Genomic DNA, 26,770 nt, shown 5'->3' with positions numbered 1-26,770 from the left:
AGCTATGGTTACCGCTTACTATCAGGGTTGCATTTCCTCCCACTGCATTGTGTATGTATCCTGTTGCCCTTAAGTTAGTTTATAATTATTCATATAATAATATTAATAATAATAAGAAGAAGAAACGTTATGCACATGGTATCATTATATAATTATAATGGGTTTTAAAAAGCGATTTAAAAGAAATTGAATTTGCAGCCCCGATCTGCTCAGGCAAGTCCAGGAGCTCTAATTGCGAAGGTCTTATCGCCTTTGTGTCCAAGTTGAGACCTTGTAAAAAAAAATCTGACTACACATACTGAAATGTGGGCTGAATTAATATTACAAAACTAAATTTTGATACAAGGCCCCTCTACAAAACGGGGCCACAAGATGTAGAAAATGCAGGACCTACCTTGAGGCCCTCGTCAGCATATTGTGCTTTAGTGGTTTATTTTCAAATATTTGTCCAAGTACCACAAACGAACTGCGTTCGGCCGACCACATGTGAGGGTTTGGAATGTAGCTGAGCTCGCTCTTCCCAACACTGGTCTGATACAACACCCTTAGGGATGGGCCTGGATGCCTGGCAAGAGCTTGGCAGAGGACCGCTGCTCCTTTGCGGTGAAAGGAAACCATTTCGTATGGTTTGGGCTTGCGATTAGGACACCTCCCTCTGAATGCTACCCGGGCATGTCTAACTGCTGGGGAAGACTCAGAACACGCTGGAGGGAATGTATCCCATCTGGCCACGAAACGACTCAACATCCCCCAGGAAAAGCCGGTGGACGTGGCTGATGAGAGGGACAGCCGACCTACCTCACTGTCCCACGGTGACTTGAACCTGGATGAGCAGCAGAAAAATGGATAGATGGACGTATAATTGCTGGGGGCCCCCCAGGGTCTGGGGCCCTGAGGCAGGTTGGTTATCCAGACTTGGTTAGTGTGCAGATAAACTTTCTGCATAATGGATCACTTTACTTTTGATACTTTCTCAGTTTTTTACTTATTCTTGATCTGAGGATGCTGTACAGATTGTAAAGGCCCTAAATTTGTGATACATGGGCTATATAATGAAATTGACTTGACACGGCCCGACCACTAAAAGTTACGATCTGCAGTTTACCGTGCTCTAAAACCTTGTACTTTCAGAGCACTCACAACAGTTTCACATTCATTCTGACCTCACAGAGAGTACACAAAAGCCAAACGAACAGTTTAATGGCAGCCACTTTATTAGCTCAACACACATTCTGCAGCAAGTATTGTACATGGGGGTGGACATAAAAGCACAGGCTTCTCATAATACTGACATCTCTCTTCGCACACAGTGGATTAACTAGTTACAGAGAATCACTACACAACAATAACGTTATGGTCAAACACAGGGAACCAAAAGGGAACTGGATCTCTACAGGACAAAAAAAAAATACACTGCCAAAAAAACATGTATGGGGTATGGAGACAAAGCACTAGAGACAAACTATACTGTATATTTTTTCTTTCACAACGCTTCGTCTACAGCTAAATATACTAGTGGAGTGGCTTAATGTTGGCATTTCCAAGGTCAGAGACATCACTGTAAATTTGATGATTTACACAGCATGGCATGGTTGCTACTGCACGAAAAGCGCTACATAAACACTAGCACGCTCCAACAAAATAGAAGAAGAAGAAGAAGACAGGTGGGTATTGGTAGGGGGAGAGAATACAACAGGAATTAATACACGGATAATGTGTCAAATCCATGAGTCTTCAATGAAAAAGACCATCACAACTGTAAAGTAAACTCTTTAAGCACTTTCCCTTTATAGCCCATAGTCCCCGAATCTCATCCAGTCATCTAAACTCATTTTTACTTTTCCAAAGAAATAAACATCCCACAATGTACAGTGGACAACATTCAACACAAGTCCATTCTCTTCGAATAAACTTCGACAAACATCATCATCATGAAGTTCGACACAATGGCGATGACGATGCGACATCAAGTGTATAATTAACGTGTCATGCCAGGGGAAGGTAGAGGGTGGGGGGGGGGCGTAGTTTGGTGTAACTGCTGTATGAGGGCTGTGGAGCGAGCACTACAGGACCTTCTTAACTGGCGTGCTCCTCTTTCTCCAAGTCTTTGAGGGCTTTCAGAAGGCGAGAAGGGGTGAAGATTTCAGTTGATCCTGAAAGACACAAGCCGATGTATGATCACGCTGAATGGTAATGGGTTGAGCCAGACCTTCCTCCAAAGTGCCTGACTAGGCGAGGCTATTGGTCCATACGCTTTGCAATTCCAAGCATAGCTAAACAGCAAAATGATTTATCTATTTCAGTTTACCATGGATGTATTAAGAGAACTGGATATCACGTTGCATGATGGCATCCCATTCATTTCAAGGAAAGATGGCACGCATATATGGCTCTGATGTGCGTCACTTTTTTTGCCATTTAGAAATCTGTAGGCAATGTAAAGGTTTTTCAATACAACAGGCGAAGCCAGGAACTACTTCAGCAGAGCAACTGCAGCAAATGCATCCAGTAACTTGAATGAATTTCAGATGGTGGAGAGTCCACAGGCCTCTCACAGGCATTATTTGATGTGGCGTGCTCAGCAACATTAGCTCTGCTCAGCCTTTCGCATCCGCACTTACAATCCAATATCCCCACTGCCAGTCCGAACACTAAGAAACAGACTTAAATGAATTTGGTGGATGACTAGGCCTTGGGGAGAGAAACCATTTTTGGTGGTGCTACCTGATCACCTGACGCACGGTTCATTTTGGTGTCTTGGCTGGTCAGTGATTAAGATTGCAACTAAACAATGTACACACAACTGAAAGATAAAACACTTCAGAGACAACAGCAACATTCTTCCCTTGAAGCACAAGGACGAAAAGAAAGAACTACACTACTATATCTACAAAAAGATGAAGAACAGTGGCAGTACAGGGAAACAAATCACAACGATGGCCCTGGAGGGAATAAAAAAGGCACAACACCACAGGAAAATACGTGAGGAGAAAAAAAAATGACTATGGAAGGTTTTATTCAGAAACTGAGCAACCAAGGTGAAAATCAAAAGTTATAGATTGCAGTTGTATTGAACTTCTGGATGGACCTCACACTAGCTAGCAAGGTTGTTTTCTGAATTAACAAAGTAAGCAGAGAGCTTAAAGGTCCCATATTTTGCTCATTTCAGCTCTATGTTTTTATTCTGGGACTCCACTAGAGCAGCTTTGCATGATTCACAGTTGAAAAAAGTCCTTATGTATTTTGTCCTGGCCCTTTCTGCAGCCCCTCAGTCCCCCCCCCCCCCCCCCCCGTCTGAAACAAGCCGTTTGAGACAAACTGTACAACCTCCAAACACTTGAAGAGTAGTTCCTGAGCAGAGTGCTCCAATAACTCAGACAGACTGAGCGGGTGGATGAGCGTCCCTGCACTTGGTGGTGGTGCTGTGCCTGGATCAGATGACCTGCTGGGAGCTGGGGCATTTCTCCGTGGACTGAGCGTTTTGATACTTTCACAGTATTCATACAGCACCTAGAGCTGCTTTATAATCAAAAAAGACATCTCACTTTCTACAATATGGGACCTTTAAGAAAAATCTCCACACGCCTGGTCATCAAAGTGGGTGTGAGGGATTGTTGGTTGCAGAAAAAGTTGCAGAAATTGTCAACCCCAGGTTCACCGTCAGGACATAGATATGAAACTTGAGGACCAGGGTTAGTTACTTCACAAACAATGAGGCAGCGTTTGAGTGTCAGTGAAAGTCATTGACAACAAATACTGCAGGGGGGTCAGCGGTTGAAAGGTAAAACAATGGGCAGGTGGGCTGACGTGGGGGAAACACGGGGATTCACAAATCACGCCATGACTCGAGTTTTATTTACTTCCAAAAGCGTCTTTTCATTCCGCAGGCGGCTCCTCTGTGCCCTCCGGCGGGGCACTGGGGTCCAGGAAGTCTGGGTGCTGTAGTTCCTTTAGGTACTTAAGGGGGGTGAGAATGTGGGTGGAACCTATGGGGACACAAGCCTGAAAGCTCAGCAAGTGCTGAATCCTGGATGAAAGCGTGTTTAGTGTGCAGGATACACAAACAATGCATTCAGAGAGGTCTTGAGGTATTGAAAAGGTCAGTATGACTAAAGGCCTGCTGAAATCTGAACTGCAGGGTTTTGTTTTTGTTTTTTTTTTGCAGATTCAATTGTTCTCTCCTCCTTCCTGTACCTGACACTGCAGTCACAAAAACATATCAGCTCACCCAGGGAATGTCATTAATGCCGTTACACAGTGAAGTCAAGCTCTGCTGAATAAGCTGCGCGGGGAACATAAATATGCAATTTCCGAACACATCAGCAAGATCCAAACGCTCCAGGAGGACATATCCATTTGTACCAGGATATTACCAGGTCATGCTATCGTCGACTCCCCCCCTATAGGAATAACTTTCTGGGTCAAACGCTATATACTGTATGTGCTTTTGTAATGAAAATTAAAATATTCAAACTTGCAAAAATACTTTTTTTTAGATTTACTCACCGACCAGGGCTTCCCACTTGCCATTGGCCTGGGTGACCTCGTACACACAGCGCATCTCGCTGTGCGTCATCCCGCCGATAATGAAGACGATGATCCTGGGCCCTGTCTTCATCTCTGTGGGGCCCCTGTTCTTGTGCCAGTTACCATAGCGAGCACTGCTGTGAAACGAGCAAATAGTAATAATTCAATATTGTAAGACAATAACAGTGGCTCAAATCTACTTCAGTTATTTTTTTTAGTTATTGAAGCCATTTATGGAAGTAATAGGAAACATGCATTAAAAGACCTTGAACACACCTTGTTGGAGCACTAGCTTTGGCAGACACTTGTCGCTGGGAAATGTACGGGTACTGCTTGGGGTCAAGTTTATCCTCAATGGCGTCCTGTGGGAACACATTAAAATGACACCCATATTATAGTTCTCACCCAAAATGCCGTCTCAAGTCACATTCAGACGAATTTAACATTACGGGGGTGGGGGGGGATAAAATATTCACTGTGCTCCTCTGTAACTCACTGCAACCATTGCAATGTTAGCTTTTAAACCAACCACCTGCCTGCCTGACCTATCAGCTAAACTTTGTAAAGGTTTCTAGCCATTTCTTGGACCTACAATGTTGAATATTGTTAATTTGGCACTGTCCCCAATACCTTTAAGACTGCTGTGGTTAAACCTCTACTTAAGAAATCACACCTTGATCCACTATCTCTAAATAATTATCGACCTGTCTCTAACCACTTGGGACCTATACCACTTGATCACGGTATACTCGACCGACTAGGAAATCCATTTGGCCTCTCTGGCCTGGCTCACACGTGGTTAAAGTCTCACCTATCTGAAAGCACGCTGTGTGTTCCCTACAATAATACCACATCAAACTTTCCTGATGTTAAATATGGAGCACCTCAGGGCTCTCTTCTTGGACCTCTCTGCTTTTCTCTCTTTATATTTCACCTCTTGGACAAATTATACAGAGTCATGGAATTCTTTTCCACTGCTATGCTGATGATACTCGGCTGTATGTGCTGAAACTGGACGTCACGTCATTTCCTGCTACACAATTCTGATAAAACTGAGATGCTGGCCATTGGCCCAGCTCAAACATAGACACAAGTCTGACCAAGTAACAGCAACTGTGTGATTTCTCAACGTTTGACACCAAGAATCCTAGTCTATTCAGTCTTAGCTGAGTCCTTTATGAGAGAAAAGTGTTTTTATTGAAGTGGTTAGCTAAACGATGGAGGAACTCATTTAAAGTTAATGTTTTAATGGGTTAATTCATCATTTTTGTTGACAATGTAAAATCACAGTGTGGATAAAAAAAAGAAAGAAAAGAGAACGCTGTCTGTTCCAGCATGGGCACTCACTCTTTCTATAACTTTGTTTAAGAAAATTGACGTTAAGTATCGGCACTTGATATAACATTATTAAAACGCTGATACTCTAAGATGCATATCTGTACTAGTTAAGGAAAACAGACAAAGTCCAGTGGCACTAATCCCCAATGTCAGTGTGCAGTCATACCGCATACTGCATGGTAATAGCCAGCTGTACCTCAATGAGATCCTTGATGAGAGGAGTCCACCTGGAGAGCTGGTAGGTCTGCTCACTGATTCGCTCCTTACGATCTGGCTTCTTGGCTTTCTTGGTGGTGCCCTGTAAAGAAACAACACTGATCACTCGTGCTTTCATGAGCACACGCGCTGTCACCTGGAACCAGTTCTGGTGATGCCTCCAAATTTGTCCCGTCTCAACAAGCATGCTCAACGGGGTCCACTGAGGGTTTACTACCACCACAAAGTCCCTCTTGGGGTTTTCTCTAAGCAGCCTACAGTTGGTTTCAGTTTCCCTTTCTCACCCCAGTGTTGGTTTTTCTGTGGGTAGCGCACAGTTGGGCTTGCTCAGTATTAGCCAGCATGTGCGTACAGCTGATTAACTCATGCAGGTCCTGAATGAGAGTTCACCTGGGGAACCAAAACATCCACGATTGCTGCTGCTGATTTTTTTTTATCATTACAATTGTTTTGACAGATTTAAAGGATAACTCTGGTGATATTTGATATTTTCTTGTTGTCAACAAATCCCAGGAAAAATCAATTTATCCTGCTCACAAGTATTGCCTATAAGCCTGGTATGTCTTATTTCTCAGCACAATATACCTCCATTGTCCAAAAACTATTGAAAATACTGTGACACTGGGCCACATGTTCCTTCATGACCACAAACACACTCACACTGTGTGACTGTGACTGACTCAATCCCACATACACCGTCCTGCTGCCCCCCTAAATACTCACTAGAGCACCAAATGTGGATTCATAAATAGTCCCCAACAAATGCACTTTCCCCGTTTGAGTAACATTTGGTAAAAAAAAAAAAAAAAGTACAATGACTGAATCTTTTTAAAAAATTGAAACCATATATTTGTGAACTGTTTTAAAAATGCACGTCTTCAATAGGAACTAATGATAATAAACACATTAACAGTAATTATTGTGTTTGCATGTAGCATGCATTGCATGCATTACTGCATCTCAGAAACTTTGAGACTGAGAAATCTTGATCACAGTTTTCCATTTGGAATATCAACTTGAAGGACCATGCTGCTGTATTGTGCACAATAGGAAGCAGGAAGGACGGTGTTTCATGACACCTTCGAAAGCGTTAAGGACCTGGGAACAACCTGCTCAAGATTGCGGTTAATATGCTTCACGATGATGCATTGAAGTCCTGGGGCCAGGACGGCTCACCTCAGAGACAATGGGAACACCCATGTGGGCCATGTTGGAAATGATGTCACTGTCCTCCGGTGGAATGTTGGCATGCTGAAGGAGTTTACACAGGTTCTCCTCAGTCACACCTTACACACATAAAAGATACACAAACACATGCAGCATAGATTTTCAGTCAACACACATGCCTGAGAGCACGCACATTCACAAATATGTTATAATGCATGCAGCAAACGAGCACAAGGAGAAAAAAAAAATAGGAATGGATTATGACTAAAGAAACAAAAGAACAAAACATGAATGCATACATATTTAAAGCTGGAGTGCGGAATGTTCTCTTTTGTAGGCCTACAGGTTTTTCCGTAGCCCAGAGCCATGTAGAGAGGGAGTTGTGTTGCAGTTCTGTCTCTCTGTATTTACCATGGATGTATTATATTTTTGCATCCAAGAACTTCCTGGAACTATCTGAAGTCTACGTCAAGCCACGGCTTGAATGCAACGGCTTAAATGTAACGGAACGTTCATTTCTATGTAAAAGTCCCACACTCCAGCTTTAAGATTCCATCAAAAGACTCTGAGTGGGCTTTTCTGCATCTTCATCATCACGCTGGCATTTCCCTCCTTCCAAATATTACGTAACAGCAACAAGAGAGCGGATATCTGACCATTCTTCAGGAAGATGTAGAGCAGGATGATGCGGATCTTGTCGGACACGCTGACGTTGGCGTCAAGTAGAATCGGTACAATGAGCCTCATGGGGTCCTTGATCTTCTCTCCCTCTGCATCTATGCCCATTGCCAGATCCTTAAAACAACAGACAGGACAGGAGAGGCCCAAAAGCTCAACACGAGTTCCACTTTATCAGCACATGGGATCGGAATATGTCTGTGTAGAAATCTAGCTTGGACGTTAGAGGAGAGCCAGCGTGTGGCCCGCAGTTACCTCCATAGGGGTCAGCATGAATATTCTCATATCCCATCAACAAACCTTTCCACATAAACCCTCAACACTGGTCTGAATTTAATTCATTTATCCATTTTAAGTACTTTAAAAGCGCTATACAGAAGCGCCGGCCCATGGATACGAGCATGTAGCTCACCCTGAAACTGCAAATTGTCTTTTTTTTTCTCCATTTCTGTTTGTGTGAACAAACAAGAGACAGTTAGTAGGGAACTTAAGATATGTTAGTCTCAGGCAAGCTCTTCGTCTTTTTTTTCCTTTGATTTCTGAGTGAATCTACGGACGTTTATTCCATAGAAATGTGTGTATCATGTCTTTGTGTTCAGATTTGACTGAGTTGTGACTCAGGAGTGCAATTTTGGCACCACCTGGCCCAACTTCCCGTTGTTTTTAGAACACTGGCATGTACCCGTCCCTTGCACCGCGCCCAGTGTCTTTGCTTTGGAATGCCACATTGAGGGGTAGGTCGCCTCGCTTCCCACATTATCACACGGTCTCAGAGACAGACTCTAACGTCATAGCAGAGTTGTCTTGTTTGTGATTTACCTGCTCTACACGACACAGTTTATCCACAGTGCCCTGGTAGCGGTTCATACAGTCCTCAGCCAGGTGGAGATGGGTTGAATACTGAGGTCAGAGCAAACAATATTAAAAGACGCTTGTTTTTCAGAGTTCATCGTACAGTGCTTTCTTTTCTTGCTGAATGAGTGTTACACTAACTCTGCATGGCACTACTACTACTACTACTACTACTGCTCCTACCTTGCTGAGCTCTTTCTGATACTGAGGCATCTTCTTCAGCATCTGAGCCAGTTCCTTCATGGTGGTCTGAAAGACACAAATGAGTGATGGATTAGAGTTTACCCTCTTGACTTTAATCTAATATCCTCAGTGGTGGTGGTGAAAATAATACATTTGCTGCAAGTACTGTACTTTCAAAATTTTGAGATACTTCTACTTCACTAATAACAGAAGGAAAACATGGTACTTTTTACTCCACTTCATTCATCTGACGGCTACAGTTACCAGTTACGTTACACACTAATATTTTACATGCAAAACATATAATCTGTTAATAAAATGAGACGCAGTGTTCTGGATTGAAGTACCCAACGGTATGTAAAATCGTTTTTTGACCTCAAGCAGCAACAAATACGGCTTACGTGAGTAATAATAATCCAATAATGTAATTCTATAATTATACACTCCACTAACCAAGTACATCTTTAATAGTTTAACAAAGTATTTCTTACATTGTGGTATTGATACTTTCACTTAAGTAAAGGATCTGAAGACTTCTCCCAAGACTTTATTCATGTCTGCTTTTTTTAAAGTCAAACATTTTACATTGGGTTTTTGATTTGAACGCTTATTTAACAGTACCTCGATTTCACTTCTGCTGAAGTTCTTCTTCTTCTTCTTCTTCTTCCAATTCTTGGGCATGTAAGCCTGAGTATTTGCACCCGGCACCACACCTGCCCTTATATAGTGCTTAGGGGGCGTTACCTATGCTAATAACAAACAACCGGCCGCGTGCCTGAGCTTTGGGGGTGGCCAGTGGTAGTTATAGCCCACATAGACCAAAACCTGGTATCTTTGGCATCCTCACCCAGCACCAATTTCCCAGTGCCCTTTTTTTTTGTCTTGTGCATAACTTTCCGGCCAATTACTAAGTAGTAAGTTTAGTTTAGTTTTCTGAAAGCTGTGAACACACGCTCTTGAGCAAATGGTTTATTTACACGCCCAACGACATCATCATCATTTGGAGTCGTGTTTGTGTCCAATATTCACTCTCTTTCAGCTCTGTTTTTGGTCTCCACCGGCTTCATGTAACTAGCCTCAGGACCTGAGAGTGACCCAAAAGAGTAAAGTTGCAAGCAGACATCTAAACTGAACTGAAACTCACTGAAAGCGCCACAAAGCCAAGGGGAACTGCTGATTCAGGTGATAATTCTCAGTAGGTTCCCCTTTCACATTGTCATTGGACACATGTTTATTATGAGAACATTATGAGAAATTATCGATTACAGCCACTGTAAGTATATTTTACAATAAACGTTCTACTTTGTGCTGACTCAGTGTCTTCACCCATCGTTTTATTTTCACTTCGTGAAATATTGGACTTTTTTGCACAGTGGTTTGGCTCCTTCCACCTCTGTGCGACCGCGTGAAGGAAAAGAAAGCCCAGTAACGGATCCTGAAACCAGAGCAGAGCGATACAGCGTGTCCTCTACCTTTTCTCCAGTGTTCATCTTTTTGCTGGCGGAGAATTCTTTCAGAGAACGGGTCACAGCCCTGTGCGGATGAGTGAGACAGAGACAGAAAAGGGGGGAGTCAGGAGAAATTAGTTGATGAATGAAAACCGAGAGGAATATTGCTCTGCTACAGCTTTGTGACAGAGCTGTGGGTTTGTGGTGAAGGAAGTTGCTCCTGTGGTCGTTCCATCCATAGAGCGCAATTGAGTCCCACCCACACCAATTCATTGCTCTCCATCGACTTTGTATTGCGTGAAGGTGCTTCCTTGTTACTTTTGTCTGCTGGCAAACAACAGAGAAATGCCTAAAAGCTGCTGTGTGGTCTGACACCTGGTATGCCAGTGTATACGGACAAACTGTAGAAGTCCAAGCTTGGTGATTCGATCAAATTGGTGTAAATACGAAAGTATTTCCCTTCTGGCCATTCAGCGGGATAATTTCTCCAAGAAAAGCAATGTAAGGAGATAGACTGATAATACTGAGTTTGTCAATGCACCTTTTCCTCTCTGGTAGACAGAGGGAGCAAAAATAATCCTTTGACATGCTGAAATCTAATGTATTTAGCCAGCTACAAGCATTTTGTTAGCATTTCATTCTTTGGTTGCGTTCAGAGTGCTGCAGGAATTATTTTTGTAGGCCAACCCGGAAGTTAGCCCTGGTTCCCTCCACAAAAAGCCAACGAGATTGTTGGCAAAACAAAAGTTTATGACACTCACACGTTTTGTTCAGCGAGATAATCTTCACTAATGAACACCATTTTTATGATGAAGCGTAAATGGAATCGCCAGAAGTAAAAAGCTAACGTTATAAAAGGCTATAAAGGAACTACACCACGGTCGCATGACTTCAACGTCACCACCGCTGAGCTTCACTTTTAAGAGAATATAGATAGATATAGATATATAGACAGACAGAAATAGAGTATAAACACGACGAGGCTGTAAAGGCGGACTGGTGAGTAGATGACTTTCCGTGTTTAACCTCCGCGACGACCTCTGTAGTCTCATTTAGCCGCAGCCGGAATTTTATAAGCATTAATGCACATTTAAGGGACTTAAATAGCTTTGTGCATCGCCAGGAAGTGCATGGCGGTGACATGGAAGTCTGATTCCCATCTCCCCACAGCCAGATGGTTTTTGGAAACGAACAGCTGCATCCCTCTTGAAAAGATCACGTATACTCTTACAAATGAATACCTTTCTGAAGATTCGGCGGCCCTCCTTGACCCATATTGACACTTTGCCAACACCTTTATCAGATTTGATATGTGTGTGTGTGTGTGTGTGTGTGTTCTGTGTATTGCGTATGTCTTGTTAAAACTGGAAATGTGAAAATAAAATATTCCAAACTTCACGAGTGTGTATGTGTGAGTAGGAAGCCAAAGCCACTCACGTTGACACCTCAGCGATGTGTTTGTGTCTCAGAGTCAGCCACAGGTCGTCATCCTCATCCAGCACCACCTCCTTCGTTCTCGTCTCTCCCATCCCACTGGTCTCAAAACTAACAAGAGAGAATGCAAAAAAACATGCCAGTGGGAATGAAATGTTTTTCCAATGCAGATCCACACTGAAGAATTTGATCATCTTCATGTTGTGCATGTTTTACATAGGGTCACCCCACCACCACTGAAATACATAACCAGACACAGTAATCAACAAAACTAAATAAAAGACAACAAAGGTGCACCCGAGCTCAGTGACTCTGCAACCGCCAAGGGGTCCTTCCGTAGCGTCCTCACCTGTAGACGTCGTTCTCGATGCCCAGCAGGTCGTAGGCCATGGCCTGCAGCGTGAGCTCGTGCAGGAGGGGCGACACGGGATCAAAGCCGCGATCCAGAATGAGCAGCTGAGTGCGAGACTTGTCTGGACCCTGGGGGCATCAGCACAGACACAAAACACTGTGGAAGACTGACAGATATTTTGTCCTACTTTGCAGCAGTAGTAGTAGTATTTTTATTCAGTCATCACACAGTAAATATGTAAACATGTAACAGTATAAACAGCATAGACAAAAGAAAATCAACAGTCTATGTATTAAGCGGTGACTGAACAGGCTCAGGCCTAACCTAACCTCAATTTAAGCTACCCTCCAGAAAAAAAGGAATTCCACAGTCCATAATTGAGCCCCAACAATAGAAGTACATCTCCTTTTATTCCCCCCTTTCAGCTTTTTGTGCAATAGACTGCACTAGAAATACTTCTGAAATCATATTTGCTCTCCCACGTTGGAAAAAAACAAACTTTTGTATACAGTCTGGCAGTTGCTCTGAACGGTATTTGCATTATTTTATAGCATACCAAATCATTCAATTTCACGACATGACAATTTATAAAACAGTGGATCTGTGTGATCCCAAATGACCAGCCTTATTAATAACACGTATGGCTCGCTCTTGTAGGAAAACGATTGAATTCGTGGTTTTAAAAAGTCGACCCCCCACAATTCCACACAGTGAGATATGTAAGGAAGTATAGGTAAGCAATACATTATATGCAAGGCCTTAGGATTTAACATATCCCTAGATTTATACATAATTGCTATTGACAGCTCATCATTCAATAATGCTAGGTGGGTGTCCACACTACTTCCCATCCTTTAAAGACCACAACATCTCCACTGCCTTAGTTTTACCTTGACGACTACCAATAGAGCACATAATCCTTCAGCGGAAGTCAAAATATAAACATCTACAAATAAAATACTTATTTTACTGTTTTACTACCAGAGTTGAGTATTTATGTTGTAAAAAATCTCCATTAAGAATGGATTCACGTAACTTGCTTGTTATGCCAGATTTTTGCTAAGGTGATGTTGGTCATCACGAGCACCAATACATTTGTACCGTCACATTGGAAAGGTGTATTCCTTGTATTTTTTTTTTCCTGTCATATAAGAACTTCCTGGACAAAACCCCCATCATCTGAGAGTCCCTTTCAATAGGCTCCCCATTAGTAGTTCACCCATTTAGCTCCACTTCCCCTACCTCTCCCATGGTGGGGTCGTCGGCCTTGTAGCCGTCCAGCTTCTCCTGAAGCATCTGGGCAAGGACTGCACAGTCTTTGTACTCCCTGAACCGACACACACACACACACACACACATACAGCATTATACAATCCTGAAAACCTTGAATGTAGAACCCAGTGTAGTTCCAACAAATGTTTTCATGTTGCTATTCTGGAGCAGTTGTGCTTATCCAAAGGGGTTATTTCCAGTACTGCAGTACTACCAACTTGTTAAACAACTGTCGTGAGATTGATGCTATATATATACACACACACCAGATATATATGGTTGCTTTTAAGCTACCATTAACACAACACTTCCTGTGGATATTTTACTTGAATTATCTATCAGGGGTTTATGCTTGGAACTGCTGGAAGAATTTTAATTTGACACATCTGTACAAACAACCATCCAAAAAAAAACGGCATTACGGAAACGACTGGAAATAATAAAGGAAGGAAAATAGCAGGTCTGGTTTTGCAAAACTTGATGACTTGGTAGTCGCTATCACATGCTTTTGACTGGTATTAGAATTAGAAAAAAGAAAAGGAGAAAAAAAAAGAGGAGAGACTATTGAAATGAGTTGTCTTTGGTTGGTCTCACCCTCTGTATCGGACTCCAGGATACTCTTTGAGCGTAGCACAGAGGGTGGCAATCTGCTCGGCACAGCGCTCCAGCATGTTGTTCTTCACGTCAGCCTTGAAGGGGCTGTAGAAGTCCTGAAAGGCATCCACTTTATCCAGGGAGAAGACCTGGACAAAGAAGACGTGACGGAGAGACAGCGTAAGGTCCAATCTCGACGCCATTCCTGTCCCCAACATTTGAATTGATTAATGCTACGCCGGTCGTCTGAGGCAGTGGCTCCCATCCTTTTTCTGAAGGGACCCCCACATAAAAAGGGGAAAAAGTAGTCTACTCTTTTTGAGATATCTTTATGTATATTTCTTAAATTTAGTTGTCTTCTTCGCAGAAATCAATTGAATGCATGTATATTACATTTTATATATATACAAATTCTTACTCCCTTAAAATCAAGAGGGCTTCGTGACCCGTGGAGCTTTGGCGACCCCTGATGGGGGCCAGGAACCCCAGGTTGGGAACCACTAGTCTAAGGGGAGTCCTTCAACCTGGATTGATCCAAAGCAAGGAGCAAGGAAGGACTTTATTATACTTAGTATTCTGTGATGACCAAAATGGTGTTTTAATATTTTTTTAGCTATAAAGAGAATTCTTCAGGAGATGATGATTATTTGGGCTTGAAAACAGTTAAAGGTAAAATAATAAATAAAAAAAATATTGGCCACCAGAAGCTTTTGTCTAAAAATATTTGCACTGACACTCAAAAGTTTACAATAATGAAACCCTTTCACTCACAACCACACGTATGCATGCGCCCATCTGTTAGCGACTCCATCACATGATAACAATCCCTGCGCTCTGCCTTGTCGCGCATCTCATCTGTGCCTCCATTGGCTGCATAGCATGAGCATTGGTTCCGTTCGCCAATGAGGTAAAGGGATGAGTGGAGGGCAGGGGGGAGGGGGTGGGGCTGGTATGATGAGTCCCCTCCCTCCTGGGATTAAAACTACGACAACAGCAGAGGATTGAAGGCTAAAGCTGATCTAACACAAAACACTGTGGGCCTGCTCCTCTTCAGAACAATTCCTCTTTCTGTTTAGGAGGATGGGTGGGGGGGGGGGGGTTGAGTTGAAAGGACGGACATTGTTCCAACAATATCCACAAATGGTGACTACTACACAGGTATGGTATGGTTAAAAGTCCCATATTCTGCTCATTTCAGCTCTATATTTTCATTCTGGGACTCCACTAGAGCAGCTTTGCATGACTCACAGTTAAAAAAAAAATCCTTATTTATCTTCTCCTGGCCCTTCATGCGGCCCCCTCAGTTCACCCTCTGTCTGAAACAAGCCGTTTGAGCTCCTGTCTCTTTATGGCAGGGGAGGGGCTTTAAAGAGACAGGAGCTCAAACGGCTCATTTGAGCCCTAAAAGCCCACTTTCTTCTGATTGGCCAACTACCGGAAGCCTACGGAGGTACCAGCGTACTTGTTGGCATTTGACAGCAACAACAACAGTAACTTAGCTTGGAAAATAGAGACATGGGGACTGAATGTGATGAACTTCCTGTTTGCCAGACCACAAATGAGACAGAAAGTTTCGTTTTGATCCTTTCACAGTATTTATACAGCACCTAGAGCTGCTTTAGAATCAAACAAGACATGGAACAACTTACAGGATAATGGATGTTTTTGCCGTAAAAACCACCTGTGGATGTCATCCAGTTAGTTATAGGAGGAGGCAAAACATATATGATATGAAAACATTTGCAACTGCTGTGCACGAATATAAATTAAGGGCACAAATGGGTTGCTTTTTTTTTCCTCCATGACACCTAACAAAGGTCCACTGCCCCCAAGTTCTATCAGCTATGATAACGTTGTACTCACAATATAATTGCTGAGATCTCTGGAACACGGTGACATCGCCACAAAGTCCGATGGGGCAAGAAACTTGAGTAGTCAGATGGTCTGACAGGTTCGAAACAAACCAATCCAATTTGGTGGTCAAAGTGAAAGTGAGCGCATCTAGCAATAATCCCTCATTGTAAAGGAAAACGGTGTACCCACAACTACAGTACTGTCCTGCGCTACTCTGCTTCTATTTTGAGGTAATGTGTCCCATCAGAGCTGCCGTTAAGCAGGAGTTCGTGGCAAAATTCTGTTTTTGACGACGGGGGGAGAGAAGAATAAAAATAATTCTTTTCATATTTAAACCTGCCCAGCTAGGTGAACCCAAGACGCTCGGTTACAGTACATACAAGAGGTCAAAGCTGACGAAATGTTGTTGTAAACGTTCCAAACTGTGACGGTTTGGAGAATCATTTGACTGTTCACCTTTATTTTTTCTTTCACATACGTTTTGTCCAACCTGGAGGTTTGTTTCCAACCTGTCCTGTCATCTGGACTGCTTGTTTCTTACCCATTCACCGCTGTCACCTCGTTCCCAGATCACAGCAATTGGAATGGTGGCCAATCAAATATACTATGAAATATAAGCCCAAGTTGTATGAAACTGGAAATTTAATTGAATACGCATCCACCATGGCTCACTAAATGAATAGCAAAGTGCAAAGCAAGTTTTGATTGGACTATTAAACTATCAAAGTCCAATCAAACCTTCCATAAAGTAATGGTCCTCATCCACCCAATCTGGGTGGATTATGAGCGGCTGCCACGGCCTAACCCACAGTATAGACAGTGTCTTACCTGAGATTCATAGGGCAGAAAGGCGATGTGGATCTCAGTCAAGGCCTTCATGGCTTTGGAGGCCCGAGATTTGGTCAGCAGTCCGAACAATGAGTCTGGGATGGCTGCCAGGAATCGCAGAAAAACAATGGTGACTGATCTGACTGAGATTAGTCCGCAGTTCGATAAAAGAATGTCAGGGTTACATCAGTCTTGAATGTGTCTAGATTAACTACGAGTTTGCGAACGTTCCACGTGCACTTTGTCGGACGGATCTACTCACTGTCGGTGAAGAAGACGTGAGCTGCTCGGTACCTCGGGGACTGCGGGTCTCTGAAGTCCTCAATCAGACCCTCGATAGACTGAGGCGGCAGAGGACAACGTTTTAACTTATGAACTGTGAATGCGAAAGGGCTTCATACTGACTAAAAAGCCCAGCGCCTTTCCTACTTTATCATAACGTGACATTTACAAGAACTAGAAAGTATTCAATGCTGGACAAAGTGTAGGATGAAGAAAGCCAATGTAACATAAATGAGAGACTTTAGACACTGTACCACAGACGCTTGTGCAGGACCAGTATCATTTACCTCGTCCGAGGGTGTGATCAGATAGATGGCCTCCATGCTGGGCAGAGGCTCGCGCCGCTTGTTTATGTCTTCCACAACTAGAAAAGCACAGGGAAACAGAAATAACCAATTTAGAAATATTATTTCTTTGTTGAGTTCTTTGACAACGTAGACATTTTTTTAGTTCAGTATGTCGTTTCTTCCATTCAACGTGTTTGCAGTGTGGGGTCCCGTGATCATTTCAGCCTTTGGTTTAGGAATTGCCAGCAGGGTCTTTCGTCTCATAAATGTGCTTTCATTTTGATTTTCACTTGCTATGAAATGAATAAGTTATAGACTTCGATTTTAAAGTCAGTAAAAAAGAATGTTGGTGAGAAAGAAGCCAGATCTACTGCTCTCTTTGTCGAGTTTTTTTTAGATTCATTGTAAGTGCTATCCATGTTTATTCAATCTGAACGGGTTATTTTTGCAGTTTAATCCAACTCATTATTCTTCCATGTTGAAATAATGATGCTGTCTCAAAGGAACAGTTTGTGACACGTTAGTGAAATACACTTTTTGCTTTCTTTGTAAAAAGTTCATACCATGGCCACCGGGGAAAACCTCGACTCTGATTGTGGCTGGAAGGGGTGGACTCACCGTTTGTGACCAGACCAGTACATCTACGACGTACGTGTTTGATTGCAGTGATAAATGACCGCACCAGTGTTAAACTGTAGGTGACGACAGCAACGGTGAAGCTTAGCTAAAGCTAGGGTTAGGTGTGTAACCACCAGAAATAACCGAACAAAATGGAAAAATGTATGTCAAATGTGTTTGACATTTGTTGTTTGTTATTCAAAATAACTGGGGTCAGGGTGTGGTTAGCCTAGCTTAGCATAAATACATGAAACAGGGGGAACCAGCTAGCCTGGCTCTGTCCGAAGTGGAAAAAATGCCTACCAACATCTGTCGCAGATGTAGCACAGATGTGAGTTATCGATCTTCGACCACTCGCTCTTGGAAATGAGGTGAACTATACCCTTTAAGGCAACGCTAAATAAAGGCATTACAAAAAACATCCTCCACATGTTGTTAGCTGAACTGAATTCAGTTTACTTGCACCAAATTTGGTTCAACTGATTTCAAGGCTACAACTTGAAGTGAATTGACGTGACCTGGGTAGCTGTACTTACTGGTGATTCCCTCCGACATGATGTCCGTCATCTTACAGCAGGAGGAAACCATCCTCATACTCAGCTTGTCCACCACCAGCACCTACATATATATCCAGACACACACAGCAGGGCCCTTTATAAGGAGTCCGTTGCGATATATATCTCGAGTGATTCATATCCAGTGTCATGATCACAGGAGAGTGATGCCAAACTTGATGAGAATAACAGGACCACTACCTTCCATTTCCCTTTTTCTCTTGCCTTCTTGATGACGTTGTTCATGATCTCTGCGAAGAAGGAGACAGTTTAATTGCAGTTCAGTCAAGGCATCGACATAAAACCTGGACTTGAGATGAAATAGTTCTCAGCGGCTTAGTGTTAGACCCAGGATCACAGTGTGAGCTAGCTTGGCTAAAGCTAATTTGATGGGTGATGGCATAGTAATGTATGCACAGACAGTGACTTACATTCATTCTTAAAATATGATTTTTCAACTTTTTTTCAGTGCATTATTTAGTTTTCCTAATAGAAAAGTAAATATCTTGAAACGATATATGAGGCTCTACTCCTGCTTTCTTGCTGCAGGTATGACAAGTGTCGAACTGCAGAAACCTCAGTGAACGCAAGGGTCGACTAAGCAGCTTCCACCAGCCGGTGACAGACAGTCACTCAAACTGATTACTGAGTTACCACAGTGGAGTTTTCCAAATGGCATTTAAACAGTGACCTTTACTGGGCCGCAATAAGGTCCTTCATATAGTGTCTGAGTTTTTTTCTTTAAGCAAATCTCCAAACCGCCACTTCCTCTGGATAGTCAAAAGAAATTCTGTCAGCAGAAATTATTACAGGGAGTTCAGATGCAGTTTTATTCAGAAACCATTTTATAAAATGGGTTTTGAGCCAAACTTTAAAAGCACAGGCTCTGTTTGCAAGTAAAAAAAAAATAAAAACATGAAGGGCTATCCCATAGCATACAGACCAGTAAAGCAAAAGTTAAAGCAAAAGGTAAGCAAAAACTGTAAAGATACAGTCTGTGAGCACCTTATGCTATGGAATAGTCCCTCAGTTAGATATTGTGAGTGACATGCAATGGTCAATATTTGTTATTTCAACCAAAATTACAATTCAATGATATTGCCCACTGTAGCTTTAAATCGTTCCTTAATTTTAACATGGATCTATGGACTTATGAATGATCACTTATAGTGCAGCATGGATTCTTTTAAATGCATGAAAATGCATTACACTTACCACTTACCACCAACAGTGGTACATTATGAAGCATGCATTATTGTAAATGCATCACTATGTACTTCACTTTTTCATGACACATACAATGATAACTTATGACTCTGCGTGACTATCATAGCGTACTATGAGCCCTCACTGCAGTCAATTGTTGAGGTGTGTGTAGGTGAGTATAGGGAGTCAGAATGTATTATGAGCCCCATCGGTCAACTTCCAGTTTATAACTAGTCAAGAGCACCCATTATAATTCACATTTATAATGTTTTAGAGTGCATCAGAAAGCACTATGAATGCCGCTGTAACGCACTACAGCTGCATTTCTGAAATATCTGTCTGCTGGTGAAGCGTAACCAAATATCTTCCCCTCAATGTGAGCAGCCTTGATGACAATAACTTTACATACTGAACACACGTGCAAAAAAAAATCACACAAGCACACAATCTCATGACACCCTGATTGTGCAAATCCTGTTTCACAAGCAGCAGGGAAACAGAGGGACAGAGGAATAACATGAGATCCCTCGTGAGGGAAACTGGATCATCGCAGCGGCAAAATAACACCATGCACGTCGTGATATAATCAGCAATGGAGGGTTGAACTTATTAGAGACAGGGTGACATAGGGAGATGATGAAACTGTTATTATTATTTTTTTTAAAGACAGAAATCCAGCGTTTCACAGCATCCTGTCACTTTTGTTGATGAGAGACGTCCCAGTTTCCCCCACCGGGAGGTTTAAGCCACGCTGAACATGAAGGGACTCAATGCTGGGAGGGACAGGCCCACTGCAATCACTGCCTCTAATCTGCTCCCAATCCTCTTACCCCCCCTCCAGCCCCACCCCCACCCCCTCCACCATTCCACCGCTCCCCATCGCTATTTGTGGGCCGTTTCTGTGTCAGCGGACGTGACATCACATGCAAAGCGGCATCACACACCCACACACACACACAGATAAATACACAGACAAGCACTCATCTTTCAAAATAAGTCAACATGTGCTGTTTCCACAGAGGGCCAGGGTTACATTTGCTCCTATGGTTATCCCAAGTACATTATCATGACATTGGCACCACGTGATAATGGTGAGCCAACAGTGTGACGCCAATAATTGGGAAGTTTGTATGATTCGTCACAAAGCGTGATCATAGGATATTTCTAATCCCATGCTCTCCAGTCAGCCAGAGCCTGCTGTCTGAAGAAAGCCAGTAAAGATTGGTAAATGATGGGCACATCAGTGAATGGTCCCGTTTGTTCAATTAGTCAACAGGATTAAGCGTCCGTGACAGAACGGGACGCCACCTGACGTGTAGCTTTCACAGGCGGGATAAACAACAACAGGCTGCTGCCGCGGCAGCAGATAGATCCGCCTAATCCAGGTTTGTAATGTTGTGTTTTCATCACAGTAACCATAACTATGTGGGCGAGCGGCTCCTCTGCTCTGGCAAACACTACATCAACTCAGCAACGTACTGTGCTTGGGCGGCATGTGGAAGTGTTCTTGAGCAAGACACTGAACCCTAAGTTGCTACGCCATTGTTGTTTACCATTTACTGTGGGAGCAGACGTGACGGGAGGGGAGATCGCGCTGCGGGAATGAGTCCTAAAACCCAGAAATGAGTCAGCATTCTTACACTTCCTGTTCCCTTGTCTGGAGGTCAGCGGGTTTTTTGAATAGGTTTTTTGGTCAGATACCTGAAATAAAGTCTGTGGTTACACACAAGCTGAAGAGATTTCAACGTTTTGTTCTACGACATAAAATACGTGATTTTTGAAGCTTTTACGTGTCTTAAAAAAGGCGGTTGCTAACAAGCGGCTAAATGAGGCTACAGAGGTTGTCAGAGACATTAAACGTCTTCATGCCGAACACAGAAAGTCATCTACTCACTAGTCCGCCCTTACAGCCTCGTTGTGTTTATACTCTATATCTATCTGTCTATATATCTATATCTATCTATATTCTCTTCAAAGTGAAGCTCAGTGGTGGTGACGTTGAAGTCACGTGACCGTGCTGTAGTTCCTCTATTGTAAATCTTGTATATCTTATTGTAACGCAGCTTTAAAATTCCAATTCTTTGAACCCTTCAACAGCTGATTGTCTCCAAGGAACATTATGTTAGCTGAAGCTGTCAAAACGTATCTATCAAGTTACTTAATGTCACATTCACTGATAATGACATTATGTGCCTTTAAAAAGTAAAAGAGATTATCTCACTTGCACCTTTTGGAGCAGCTTTTCAACTGACACCTGCAACAACGCTTAATTACCAAAGTGGGCAACTTTCCTGGGGTTCCGGGTCCTCAGGGGCCCTGAAGTCTCCATATCCACTGTGTGTCTGTTGGTTTATGGTCATTTGATCAACTGCAAATTTGTTTGAGAATATGCACAACAAACGTTTTATTGTTATTAATACTAATAATACATCGTATTTGTATAGCACCTTTCAAAACAAGATTACAAAGTGCTTCACAGTGCTTTTATGTGAGTCTTCCATGGGTATATGTACGCATGTTGTTTGTGAGCCCCTAACCGAAGACAAATTTCTATCACTATGTGATAGACAATAACGTTTTTTTGGAATCTTTGAATCTTGTAAAATGACAATAAAATAAAAGCATTAAACATAAAATTAAGGATTAACCAAAAGAAAGTATATGATAAGATATTAAAATAATAGGATTGATTATTAGACATACACATAACGGAATTAATTAAGTCAAGGCGCATTTTAAAAAGTGCGTTTTTAAGAGAGATTCAAAAGAGGACAGAGATGTGGCTTGCAATCATTCCGGAGCGACCAGGCCCTGAAAGGCCCATGTTTTTCAGTCTAGATCTTGGAATCTCTAAAAGGACCCACAGGAGGATCTCAGGCTACACTTAGGCTCATATGGGATTTGATATTCATTGATATACCCAGGGGCTGGTCCCATCTAGGTCTTAAAAGTTTTAAAATCTTAAAATCAATTCCAAAATGCACAGTTTGAAGATAAAATTGGGGGTCATATGTACTCTTATGTGTATTGTTAGAATCAGAGAGGAGCCTGGCAGCGGCATTTTCAATGAACTAAAGTCTGGAATAGTTGTGCTAGCTCAAGCATTAGTAGAGAGAGTTACAGCAGTCTAGACGGGATGTGATGAATGCATGAATGACAGATCTTAGAGATTCTGCATAACTGGGTACAGACAAGACTGGACAATTACTGATTGAAATTAAGATTATTATCAAAAGTAACACCAAGATTTCTGCAGCTAGTGGTGACACTGGTGGAGAATGAACCAGGTTGTGGTGAGATGTGATTACATGTGTTGTCTGGGCCTACGATAATGACTTTCGGATTTGTCTGTATTCAGTTGAAGGAAATAGTAGACAGCCAGATCTAGAGGGTTAGGGAAATAAAGCTATGTGTCATCTGCATAAAAACAGACACTAATATTGAGCCAGCAGATTATGTGTCCTACTGGGAACATGTAAATGGAGAAAAGCGGGGGGGGGCCAAGGACTGACACCTAACGTGCTAAGATTCTGTGTGGAACATCTGCAGCCACCAGTAGCAACATTAAAAGGCCTATTTTGGAGAATTTACAAAGTCACCAGTCTAATACAGTGCCAAAGATGCCAACCCAAGAGACCATTTGCGGTCTGAAATGAAATGACCTGTTCTCTAACAATTTTCTCTAGAGCATGGGTCACTAACAGGCAGACCGCGGTCCGAGTCCGGACCCAGACGCCGTCCTATACGGACCCTGACCTATGACCAATAAATTATTAAGGGATTTTAAATTTTGACGGGTCGCTTCTATTTTAACCTGTGCAGCTTTTCTAGTCTTTGCGGCGCTGGTTTGGCAGCTCAGGAAACTCACAGACCAATTGCATACTAGTTACGCCAGCCCACATGATGCTGCTCGGCCAATCAAATCTGTGCATTCCAGGCGCTAAACATCGCGACTCTGAATACAGACAGACGAGAGAGGTGAGAGGCGAGTGACCGACACAGGGAGAGAAGACACATTATTTATTGTGAAATTGGTTGAGACTGTTAAGATGTGAAACAGTTGACAAAGAAAAAGGGAAACTCAAGCTGCTGCTACACTTTATTTTGTTTTTCTAAAATTAAGCACTTTATTTTAAGATGCACAATTTTTCCAAAGCTATTCTATTTATTTTCTTTATTTTATTTTGAAATGCAGCCCTTCTGTTACTTAATGAGAGAAGAACATTATACATATCTGTATAGTTCAATGTTAAGTGACAATAAATATTGTCAGAATGTTTCTTTCTTTGATTTGACAGCCAGTTGTTGATCACATGCAGACGTTGATACAACTACGAGGCTACTTCAATATATATCACACTAAATCACAACGCATGTTAGGCATTAGGACGTTCCGGACCTTTGGTTGAGGACATTTTCTCTAACTGGACCTCTTCGAATTTTACTTGAATACCCCCTGAGCTAGAGCCTCGGCCAGGAATGGAAGTTTGGAGATGGGATGATGATTTTTTTTGTTAACGGTTATTAAATCATTTGCTAATGCTTCCCATAGTTATAAGCCATTAATAAGAACAACTTCTGAGTTGCCAAGTTGTACAAAATTCCTACCCTCCAGAAGAGGGCGGCAGAAGATGACTGATTACCAACATTCATAACTGCGTTATTACCAAATAGAGAGGATTACACACCAGCAATGGGATTTTTTTTTTTTTTTTACAACCAAAACATGTCTTCTAACTAATAACTGATAATCCAGGTATAATAAGTCATATCATCGGTGCAGTTGAACGCTGACACTTCTTCCCTTTGCTCCTCGTCTTCCTTTTTTGAGAAGGACGCCGACGCGCTTTAATCCGCGCGGACCCAGATTAGCGAGGCAGGATTTGCACCGAACCAGGACTCTGCCGCTCCCGTACTGCGGACAGACGCCTGTACAAACGGGTCAACGAGCGACGGGGGAAGAACTTCCTTCACAGTCCAACATGTATTCATCTCAGTGACGATACACATTGGTGGTGGAGGGGGGGGGCGGGTAACCATTTGGTCTGCGCGTCCTTTACGCATCACACGCAACAAAGTGTCTCCACCAGGAGCTGCTTTGTCCCATATGACCAGCAATAATCTGGAGTTTTATAATGCAAGCAGCGCTCCTGTTTGGTAATGGGGACAACTTCTTCATGCCCATACAATACTCCAAGTATTGTAAACCATGTGGGCTCTGGAATAATAATAATAATAATAATAATAATAATAATAATAATAATACACTGTGGATGATATGTCAACATTTTAGTACATCAAAAGACAAAAATAATAATAAACAAATAAATAAATAAACAGGACTTACTCTCTCCAACAATGGCTTTTAGTCCAAGCGGTGCCATGGTGAGCCCTCTGCTGCGCCTTCACCTCTCCGCGGACAACTGACCGGCGTCTCACAGCTGCCGTCAAGCTCGCCGGAATTTTGGCGACGCACTTCCGTTCCAATTAAGTACAAAATAAAGAGCCCTCGGTGGCGGAAGTGGCAGAGCGCTATCAGCGCAATTGAATCAAAAGGAAATTAAATAGTACGATTGTTTGAGCTAAAAAGTATGTTAAGTTCATTCTTCTTCTCATTATTTATTCTTTGAAATGTTTCAGTGCAATACATATATATATATATGTATATATATATATATATACACATGCATATACATTGTTATTGTATATTTTTTTTTACTTTTATTTTTCACTTAAATACTGTAAATGTGTATATTTTTATTTTCTATTTCTTATTTTTTATATTTTGTACGTACTTTTAGCTCTAAATGTATGCTACTTTCTACTCTTGAATGGGAGCACCGGTACTGCACAAGCCCCCCCCCCCCTCCACCCCCGGGGATCAATAAAGTATTTCTGATTCTGATTCTGATTCTGATTGAACTTGGGTTCAGTATGTGTGACAAAATAGTGCCAACTCAAGGTCCACTTTGTGGCTTTTCCTGAGGTCTCAACCGCATCTCACGGTCTTCGTCACACAAGGGAGGTGGCTGAGGTGACAACAGGTGGTCATGAATATGGGAGGGAGGGAGGCAGTCCCCTGTCTCTGTTCAAGCATGGTCTGTTCTGCTGACTGCTGCTTAATGACTTTGAAGCCTTGGCTCCATTAAACAGGGAGTTAACCCCCCCCCCCCCCCCCCCCATGCTGATTACCAAACTATTTGATGTCTCTGTTATGGTTAATCCACCAGTATAATTTGTTAAGCACTGTATATATATCTTGCCTATTATGTAGGAGCGCACTTCAGACAAGTCTAGGAATAAAGTGGCTGTTGGGTTTGGTGTCCATGAGAGGGCAGCAGAGGAGAAGTAAACAGCATATGAGCTCTTCAAGCGAGAGGAAGAGGAGAGACTTGTGTCCACACTGTTCCTCTAAGCCATGTTTTGTTGTTTGTGTGTAAAATGTAAAAACCCAGCCTCTTTCATTTGGATCCTCAAATGAAAGGATCAATAATGACCAGGCAGACCGAGCAAGATTCCTGTTGGAGAAGCTTCACAGGAGAAACAACCAGAGCACAAGGAGTGTAACGTGTTCGGAGAGGTCTTATCAATATTATGGATTGGTTTTGAAGCAAATTGCAGATCAGTATCACCCATGCAGTTAGTTTCTCTAATATCTCTGGCTGCTGTAAACAACACAAAAAGCTATTTTCTTATGGAAAACAGACATATTTCCAGCCAACAGGATGTTGAAAAGGTGTTGTCCTGATGGAAACTCCACCACAGTGAATCTGTGACGTGTTCCAGAGTCACCTCCAAAATAAAGTTATCTGCTAGAAATGTCCTCCACATGACCATGTTAGGTTGTAATTGATGATTGAGGTCAGCAGAGCCGCAGCCACCTGTGAGGACACACTGAGAGCATGTCCTCTGTCTTTTTCTTTTTTTTTCTGGAAATGTGAGAGTTTTAGCAACCAGGGAGGTTTACATTCAAGTAAAACATACATACAGGTGGAAATGTTTCTATTTTGGAAACCAGTATTTTTCGACTGAATACATTGAAATGTCCAAAAAAAAAAAAAAAAAAAAAGTATATATGGA

The 26,770-nt window shown here is 42.3% G+C and overlaps 1 protein-coding gene across 4 annotated transcripts; it reads right to left on the bottom strand.

Annotated features, from left to right (window-relative positions):
• Positions 1-1,191: 1,191 nt before the first annotated feature.
• On the bottom strand, positions 1,192-25,102 carry stxbp1b (syntaxin binding protein 1b). 4 transcript variants are annotated; one of them, XM_070905004.1, is made up of 19 exons: positions 25,038-25,102; positions 18,686-18,735; positions 18,467-18,548; positions 17,313-17,389; positions 17,006-17,084; positions 16,744-16,847; positions 14,062-14,210; positions 13,438-13,522; positions 12,193-12,323; positions 11,847-11,954; positions 10,434-10,494; positions 8,962-9,027; positions 8,746-8,826; positions 7,905-8,043; positions 7,258-7,367; positions 6,062-6,163; positions 4,804-4,889; positions 4,507-4,664; positions 1,192-2,153 (listed from the first exon to the last, which is right to left on the bottom strand). In XM_070905004.1, exons 1-19 carry the CDS (start codon positions 25,072-25,074, stop codon positions 2,077-2,079), a joined length of 1,782 nt encoding a protein of 593 aa, XP_070761105.1. In that variant the 5' UTR covers positions 25,075-25,102; the 3' UTR covers positions 1,192-2,076. The 4 variants fall into 4 exon arrangements, with proteins under 4 accessions (XP_070761105.1, XP_070761107.1, XP_070761108.1 ...); XM_070905006.1 differs by having other exon boundaries at positions 4,507-4,661; XM_070905007.1 differs by having other exon boundaries at positions 4,507-4,661; positions 16,744-16,838.
• Positions 25,103-26,770: the final 1,668 nt, after the last annotated feature.

Source organism: Enoplosus armatus, chromosome 4 (genome assembly GCF_043641665.1).
Source record: "Enoplosus armatus isolate fEnoArm2 chromosome 4, fEnoArm2.hap1, whole genome shotgun sequence".
Taxonomy (NCBI): domain Eukaryota; kingdom Metazoa; phylum Chordata; class Actinopteri; order Centrarchiformes; family Enoplosidae; genus Enoplosus; species Enoplosus armatus.
The sequence above is the reverse complement of the archived record's forward strand: the minus strand, read 5'-3'. Positions and strand labels throughout refer to the sequence as shown.